A 9940-nucleotide genomic window follows, 5' to 3' on the forward strand; every position below is an offset into this window, starting at 1 on the left:
TTATAGTTTAATGCGGGCCAGTGCGGTCATTGATTATTTTTAAAGTCAATTTAATATCGTCGTTATAGCAAATAGATTCCCATTGTAAGGCATAGGATTTTAAAAGCGAAGCTTATTACCTCTGTCTCGTCAGATGTTAAGCGATGACGAGGTCTACTATAGTATATGCTTGCCTAGAAGAAACCTATTCACCCTTGTCTCCCCGTAAGATATCTATGAGAGGAGATATACCAGTATCGCCACACATGGTAGGCGGGTAAGAGATCGCAGGGTATTTTGGTACACAGGGGTTGCTGTTAACCATCCTCTGGAAACCTGTTTAGCACCTTAGACAATTCTTAATAATTAATACACAAAATAGGATTGTATCACGGGAATCGATCCGCAAGGCTAAATACTCTACCGCTGGGCTATCACAGCTCATAATTTATTATAACTCGTTTGAATTCAAATTTCGAACATCGGCTTGATGTAGAACGCTGTGAGTAAGTGAATTACAGCCATTGTTTGGTTAATCGTTAACTTTTTAACATTTACGAGATGGATCACAACTATCTTTTGTTTTTCGCCTACGAAGGAAGAAATATTTTTGTGCACGGGTCCACTGCCATCCGCTTAATATGGATATTTCGATATTATCACCTGGTACATACATAAAACTATTTTATAATATTTCGCAAATAACCAACTAGATGGCGCTAATCAATAAGTCTCGTTAGAAGTGGTACTACTTTACCTACGCTCTCTTAAAAACTACACATGCGCGTAATACGTACTCTACAAAATAAAAAAATAAAAATAATAAAAAAAATTGTGTTCCGATCTTCCTATAACTTAAAGAGTAACCTACCATCGTCTGCATTGCCATGAATATATGTACACTGTAAATACCATAGAAGCTTTCCATGATGTAAAAAGGAAACGAATTTATTTTTTTGCAGAAACATCAAAGGCCCAAGTATATGAATAAAAGGAATAGCTAATTAACTTCTATGTGCGATGTGTAACTCAAAATAAACATTTTTAAATCGTTTTCATTTCGCACAAAGAGGAATTGTAATTAGTGAAAAATAAACAAAAAAGTAAATTCGTGTTTTCCAAATAAAATAGGTTGCGTTAAAAAGATTCGTACCAATTTATTCGGAAACCGTAAAGTTTTCGATTCGAAAAAAAAAAGTTATCAAAGAACGCGAGCGAAGCGTTGGCGCGGAGTGTAGAAGCCATCAAAATTCAAGCCGAACCAGTTTCCCTCGACCGACGATATTGTGAGATACCTTATATTAAACTGTAATAAAACTCCCCGTCTCTAATATAATTTTGCGTCCTGGACCAAATCTAAGGCAGTGATCGCAAAGGCGTTCATAGAACCTTCACAAAAATTCATTTAAAATTAACCTTCGACTTCCAAACTTTAATTAAAAATAACGAAAAATAAGCAATTGTTATGAAAAAAAAAACTGAGTAATACTACTTTTAAAAATATTTTTTTTATTATAACGTGTGTAGAAAGTAGTCTAATATATTTTTAATTTGTAGTCGAAAAAATTATTAATAATATTTAGTATAATTTCTGCGTTTAAAATTGTGTAATAAAAAAACGCTTGATGTGTATTCGGCCTAAGCCAGAGACAGGCGCGCGACGGCGCTGTCGGCGATCAATCGATAGGCGAGCGGTTGCCGAGCGACGATCATGTTGCAAAATAAACAATAAGAAACGAAGGCTCGGCCGAACAAATTTGCTTCCTTATTTTATTACTCGTGTCAACATACATCGACATCATCGGATTATTCACTTCCCTCGTATTATGATATTTTGATACGTTCGAAAACATGACGCTGTTACCGCCCTGCGCTCCCGAGAACTGCGGTAAGGACTTCCGTCATTCTCTTAAAAAGCCGAGCCCGAATTACCCTCTCGGTCAGAAGAAACGGAAACTTCGTCTCGTACCTGCCTTTACGATACAGGCCATGCAGAAGAATACGAAGGTGATTCCTCCACCCAAGTGTGGGGTCTACGACCCTCTGCCGGTTCGGCCGACGATGTTCAGAAGCTGCTACCAGAGAGGAGAATTTCCCGTCACTATCGAATTCACGACATTCGGAAAAAGGCTCGCTTGGAAGGTAAAGTCAATGCTATTATCGTCCTATTTCACTTATTTTAACGCTTATTTTACTTATAAATAAATATTATATATCTCAATGCATATATGTAGAATAACCCGAAGAATTTATATTTGATAATTCTATTAATAATAATATTATTGAAAAAAGAACGATGGGACAGAATATGTAATTTCTACTAAATTAATAATTAACTAAATTAATATTTAACTAGTATAAGCAGATAACTTTCTTCTCTTTTATCATTCCGTCGATGTCGTGCCTCTTTTCTTAAATAATAGAGACTATCAATGTATTTCATTTGAAAAAAGATTAAGAAAGGATAAACATTATTTTTTTTAATATTTTCGCCACATCGGCGAGTACTGACCATATGTTCGCCGTGCAGGTGAGTCATTTAGTCACAGAAAAAAATAGTTTTAATAGAAAATATTATATATACTTGTAGTGCTATTATAGGAATTAAACACCCAATATTTAACAAACAATTATTTTACAAACTAGGTTTCCTAATAAGTGAATGTAGCCGATTTTAAAAGAGACCGTTTTTCAGGTGCCCGTCGAAAAATTGGACTTCCACCATTACCTTCCCATGTTCTTTGATGGCCTCGCGGAAGGCAACTATCCCTTCAGCTTCATAGTGGAGCGGGGAATAAATGATTTGATCACCAAAGGCGCTCACAAGGTTTTGCCGGTGGTCCCACAATTGATAATACCTATTAAAAGTAAGTTAGAAAATTCCTAACAATTATTATCTAGTTACAAAACATTTATTAACATATTTCTACGTTTGGAAACAATTTAACACAGTAGGTCTTAAATATTTAATGGAATCAGGCATTACCTTGCGGAATTCCATCCTAAGCGAGAAAAGGACGAATATTTAGCCGCTTCCGCACATGCAGTTATAGTCGTGCAACGAAGTGCACCGCCCGTCAGCCCGCTGATAAATGCGTATGCGGCAAACAATGGGAATTACACAACTGCCACCGTTAAACTTTAACGTTAAGTGGACTCTGTGTTTGGCATTAATCGATGTAACATAACTCCTGAAGATGCCCCGTGGAGGTGAAACACGTGTTGAGTGATTTAACGGTGGTTGTCGCACGACTACCACTGCATGTGCGGGTGCGGCTAAATATTGGTCCTTTTCTTACAATAGGTCTTTATTAGTATTACTTTATTAGTAAGCCTATCAGATATACAGAGAACAGCCATAGGAATATCCTGTCTCAAAAACTCTTTAGTCCAGAAGACAGTGTGTAGAACATTATTTCGTACAGAAAACTACGTAAAAAAACTTAGGAGAATTTTGAAAGGAAGGTGAAGTAGGCATAACATCAATTCAACGTCCATAACTGAAGGTAGATATTTCTTATACTTCAGTACAAAATCTGCAGGAACAGATGGTAAACAATAAATAATTCTAATATGCAGTATTCAGAATTTCTAAATTTATTTTTCTTATATATACCATATATAAATAGAAGCATTTCAGGCTTTTACATCCAATTTTATAACCAATCATTATATATATAGTATGTTAAATTATTCCACAAATAAATATCGAAAATTTACTTTTAAACAGTCGATCTATCTATGACATGTACATTCTACTTTATTTAATGGAATCAGGCGTTACCTCGCGGAAGTCCATCCTAAGTAAGAAAACCACTGCATGTGCGGAAATGGCTAAATATTGGACCTTTTCTTACTTAAACTTTTATAATGGTAGTAAAACTAAAACTAATTGTAAAACAAGAGTATGCTATACAGAGATATGTTCAACATCTGCGAGAGACAAGTCGAAATAAATAAGTGAATTTTTAAAAATATTTGGTGCATTTTTGTAACGCGAGCCATTTGTACAGATGCGTTCGCTACAAAGCGTCCTTCCGTACTGTGCCATGCGCTCAGATGTATCCAGATGTTGGTGACCGGCTCGGATAAAGTCGGCGAAGCCCTCGTTCCTTACTACAGGCAGATACTACCTACGCTCAATTTGTTCAAGAACAGGAACCGTGAGTATTTCTCTCTTACAAACGATTTGCCTTGTTCCCTCCCTAGGTTATAGCGCTATCAATTCAATTGTGCGACTTGAAATATAACGTCTGTTGTGAACTATTATTGAAGTTTATTTTCGTATACATTGTAACATGTTTATGATATTTATTTTATTTTTATTAAAGTATTAACTACTTCATATATTCTTGAATAATTATTATGAACAAGTACAAAAACGTCCAAATATTTTACATACATTTCCATACAAATAAGATAACGAATGATAGATAAATGGTGAAGCCTTAGTTCCCTTTCGATAGATCTCTTGTTTACCTTCCTAGCTAAAGTTGCCAGATATGAATCAGCCAAACGAATTCTTAACTTTTGATGATTGTATCCTTACCAAAAAGTTAATTTAAAAAAAAATACAAGAAGGAAAGGTTTTACAATAATGCACGAAACAAAAATAATTTGTTTCTATTTATTTATAGAATACTAGCTGCACCTTGTTGCTACGCAAACAGTGGCAACATATGTCGAAAATTGGCGATACCAACTTTGAAACCTTTAAAACCTTCGCTTTGAATGTCTAACAATTTCTGACCATCTTAATATCGAGGGGGAGAGCGTATTCATTCATACATTTTATTTAAAAAAAAAAAAAAAAACTTAGACAAAATACAAACATTAATAAGATTTAATTGCTTTAAAATAGCATTCTTTCACTTAAAGCCCCGATTCCAAGTGTTTCACCACATCTCTGTAAAGATCTTTTGTGGTCACATACTCGTATATGCTTGTTAACATTAATCATGTATTAAGAGTAGTATATCGATTCATTCGCTAGTTTTATTATTGCTTTAAAAATCTTTCATATTAGTACGATTTTTTTTAATAGTTTTTGCTTAATAAACTTATATTTCATCATCATTATCTCAGTCGTTAGAAACCCACTGCAAGGATATGTCTTTCCGAATTGACCGCCACAATGACGGGTGTTGTACGTTTTTAAATTGATGTTAGTTCAGAGATGTTTGAACTGTGATATTTAATGGAATCAGGCGTTACCTCGCGGAAGCCCATCCTAAGTAAGAAAAGGACCAATATTTAGCCACTTCCGCACATGCAGTGGTAGTCGTGCAATGAAATGCACCGCCCACCAGCTCGCTGATAAATGCGTATGCGGCAAACAATGCGAATCACAGAGTTCTCAGTGTTTGGCACTAATCGGTGTAACATAACTCCTGAAGATGCCCCGTGGAGGGGTGAGACACGTGTTGAGTAATTTGGTGGTGGCGGTTGTGTGATTCGCATTGTCATCAAGTGGCTAAATATTGGTCCTTTTCTCACTTGAACTGTAATGTTGCTAAATTAAATTCTTAGAGTAGATGTGCAATTCATACCTCGTTTATGGTTTATATTGATCTACGATTGATACCAGTTTCGCATTAATTGCATTCGCATACGGTATAGACGGCCAAGTGTTCTGTAACAGGATTTGCTTTGTGGCAACATTATTGATTACATCTGGTACAGCGCGTTACATGTTCATTAATGCTGACAGTTTGGATACAGTAGTGTCTGCAGCAAACACGTGTTGTACGTCTGCACTGGATTAGGTCAACTCTAGCGGTATATATTGCCTTTTGTTTGGTCAAAACGTATTTGTCAGTGTCTCGGAAATTTGAATTTCGAATTACAGACCAATGTTAGTTACTAAAATGCCGTGGCCCGTGAGACACACCCTTCAATTGTTTTTTGTCACTCTCTTACAAAATGACACTAACCCATAGATAATTCATATCAAACGCAAAGGAGATACTTATTCTATCATTACGAAATAACATACATATTTATAATAAACTAGCTGCCTCTGAAAAATTTGATCTATCACAAATAATTCGCTGTTCCAATAGAAAAAAGTAATCGAACGTTACGTATTTCCGGCTGTACTATATGTATTTTTATTTTAGTAATTAAATGTAGAAAATAATTTTGATCATTTGATCGATATATACGGGCCTGCCTATTCCGCCGAAAAAAAAAAACAATATCGAGTTTGACCACGTGGACTGTCAAACCCGTGAATTTAATATCATTTTATTATAATTATACCATACAAAACAGACACAGATGTACCTTTTAACATGCAATAGAAAACATATAAAAGATAAGTATAATTGTTAAAGTTGCTTCCAAGCTATGACGTGAGCAAAGGAAATAGGTATTGACATTTTTAGGTACAAATACATATATAAGATAGGTATATTATATATTTTCTATTCCCATTAGTTAGTTCAGCTGTGCTATCTCTACCGCACATTGTCACACGTGTATAAATTTAGTAGTAAACAACACAATATAAATAATGTTAAAAGTAAAAAAAAATGCGCGCGTGTATGTAAATGTATGAGAGTGTATGGTAGTACATTTATATGTATATGAAAGGAGAAAGCTACTTTAAATGATATTTTAGACGATAGTGTATCCTGTTTTTCTTTTATATATAGCGACATATACATTAAGTTTTCGATTCTCGGTAAACAATGTTATATTATTCACATTTTGTGTGTTAATTAAATATGATTGCTTCTGCTGAGAAACGTGTTTCTAGAGGATGGATAACAGTGTCCTCTGCGTACTGTAATAACAAACTACGATTTCAAACACGCATGCTAAGCGTGGTAATTATGACATCTCCCTGTTAGATATTTTTGGGGGAGCTTTAGCCTTGCAATGAGTGTCTTCGGATTGAAATGATGACGACATAAAAATCAAATTGAAAGACGAAACATTTCCCCACATGGAATGTATATGTTTAAATTGTTGTAAAAAGAGATTAACTATTTAACTGTAGTCTGTTTCTATTTAAACGCCAGTTAAGTTGGGGTACGTTACAAGCGGAGCGTAATTCGCAGCATTAGGTTGACGCGGCCGAGTAGAAACGGAAAACGGCGCTCCCGACTTCGGCCGCAAGTATTTGACGACTCGAGAAATGTGGGACGAGACAAACGTGCGACTAAAAAGTTGCAAATATTTGCGACAGTTTTATACAATTTGTTTAGTACAGAACATAAAATTTTAATTGTCATTTATTCGGTAGGCAATATATAAATTAGTTACAACGCTGACAAATGTCTTTTTCTTTCAAATTTTAATTTTTGATTTGTAGCGCAATGCGTGTCTCTCTTTAATAAATCTATATTTATTATTAAAAGTTAACGACAGTTTTATTAAACACAATTACTTTTGCGAAGAGAAGTAAAAATAGGGCATATACAGGATATTTTTTTTATTTTAAAAAGCTTTAAAGTAAGGAATATTTAACACATTTATATGTAAAAATATTAAAAACTTTTACATTCTATTTCAAACCGCTTCATTTAAATTCCTCACTTTAAAATACATATATTTATAGATATATTTTTCTATAAGAATGCGACAGACAAATTACCTGCGGCTACGGATTAACACTCTGAAGAGACAGACAGTAAACAAAAATAAATTTTTATATGGAATAATCTAAATTTTACAAAGCGCTTTATCTTACTATATTAGTATTACGTTAGTTATTTTTTATAAATCCATACATTATCATATATTAATAGGCCGCATATGAGCTATAAATTCACTCTTAATAATCATTCTGTATGTAACAACGAAATATGATATAGTAGAGTTAAAAAATGAGTAAAAAGATGATAATGACATATATATGTATTATAAGACAAAACCAAAATAGTATAAATATTCAAATTTATCGTGCACAGTTGGGTGTTGAAATAAATAGACAGTATCTGTAAAATGGTCATTGAAATACGAGTAAATACATTTAAAAAACTTTTCAGTTAAACGGTTTTTTGATACCCATATTGTGGTGGTTATGGAAAAATATTATGTACCTAGTCAGCCATATTGTAACGGCATCAATCTTGAATTTTAAATTTAGACATAATCATCGTGTTTTACTAGTGTAGCCCTTTCATTTGATACCCATATTGAGGGGGTTAAGGAAAAATATGTAATCCGCCATTTTGTATCGGCGGCCATCTTAGATTTATAACGTTATTGATTTTATTATATTGTATTGTCAACTAAATTAAATGTGTGTACCAAATTTCAGATCAATCTGACAAAGGGAAGGTGCTAAAATTTCAATTTATAATTTTGATCCAAATAAATTCCGTACGGGTCGAACTAAATAAAACCGTTTAAAAAGTCGTTAGTTTGTGTTAAAGAGGCATGTAGTTCTGTTCGTTCAGAATTCCCGTAGCAATGCGGACGCCTTGTCGCGACACCCGAAATACGTTCCAACGCCTCCACTGGGTAATTAATCTTGACGAACGCAACGACATGTCTATTATGGCGTAAACAATGGATCGCTTCGATGATATTGAGATGTGTTATATTTTACCATTTTCCGCTCTATTATATCTTTTCATCAACGTAAAGTGATACGGGCACCTTAGATACTGCGCATATGAAAACATGTCGAAAGTCAACATTCTTGTTTTAATCCTTGTATAATACACTCCTAATTATCCCAAATTATTTATAAATACTATATACATATATATATAAATATATCTAAATGTAACATATTATACTGGACATTGTCAAAGCGTCGTTAAAATAGATTGAGACTTAATAAACATTGTATCATGAAAAACATTAGCCATAAAAAATATTCAGAAATATTAAATGTAAATGTTTAAGGCACGGACGCTAATGTTTGTAAAATATAGATCCTGATAATAAAGAAATAAATATCTTAGAAAGCTTTTTTTGCGGAGATTATGTATGATATTTGTAAATATTAAATTATTTTAAGCAGTAGTCATTAGTGTATATATACATATATAAGGTGTTTTTATGTAATTATTTTCCCTTTCAATTTGATTTAACTTTTTTATTTTATTATTCATTTTTATGACATTAACTTATTTCACCTATCTTTATAAATCCTAGTAGAGATTACTGTTTCAGTTACAGGCGAGAAATTCAACATAATATCTCTTGTATACCTACAGACATCTCTTTCTCAATTCTATATTCTATTTATATTCAATTGTATATATATACACTAATGACTACTACTTAAAATAATTGCATTTCTATATATATATATATATATATATATATATATATATAGTGTAGTGTAGTTCCAAGACAGTTACTTAGCTGAAAAAGTAAAAACTGCCATTTGGACAGTATGAAGTTTCGGAAAGCAAATAATAAATAAATACGATCATAAATAATAAGTAATCAAAAATAGATAATGATTTTCTTGTTCAGGTAACATGGGATCCGGAGTTGACCATACGTCGTCACGTGGCGAGAACGTATCCGACATGATTGAGGATACACTGCAAATCCTGGAGCGGTACGGAGGGCCGGACGCTTTCATTAATATCAAATATATGATTCCGACGTACGAGTCCTGTGTCCAAAATTAACGTAGATTTTAGGACATGTCTTTTTTTAATTTTTGATCGGACAGTCTCATTTATTGTGGTTAATCATTTATATGATTACTTTTAAAAGAAACATAATTTTATTAATGAATGGTGTATTAATACATTATGTTAGAATTATGTTAAATTGACTGTTGTATACGTTTACGTGGTTGCTTAGAAATACTCGTTTGAGTTGTATAAAAATTTACACAAGTTTTTGTTAAAGTTTTAATTGTTGATTAGTTTTTATTAAAATATAGTTTTTTTTTTGGACAATATTTTTATGTAGTTTTTATTTTACCTTTGAATAATTATCATATTCATTTTAGATTAAGATGTCTTAAAGCTGGACATATGAC

At 33.1% G+C, this 9940-nt stretch overlaps 1 protein-coding gene across 1 annotated transcript; it reads left to right on the top strand.

Moving 5' to 3' along the window:
* Positions 1-1830: 1830 nt before the first annotated feature.
* Positions 1831-9587, top strand: LOC137933033 (parkin coregulated gene protein homolog). The gene is made up of 4 exons (XM_068776767.1): positions 1831-2121; positions 2675-2846; positions 3993-4142; positions 9421-9587. Exons 1-4 carry the CDS (start codon positions 1831-1833, stop codon positions 9579-9581), a joined length of 774 nt encoding a protein of 257 aa, XP_068632868.1. The 3' UTR covers positions 9582-9587.
* The last annotated feature ends 353 nt before the right edge of the window (positions 9588-9940 follow it).

This window comes from Battus philenor, unplaced genomic scaffold (assembly GCF_028537555.1).
Source record: "Battus philenor isolate CCGP_79_NKW_IND1 unplaced genomic scaffold, ilBatPhil1.0.hap1 SCAF_12, whole genome shotgun sequence".
Lineage (NCBI taxonomy): Eukaryota > Metazoa > Arthropoda > Insecta > Lepidoptera > Papilionidae > Battus > Battus philenor.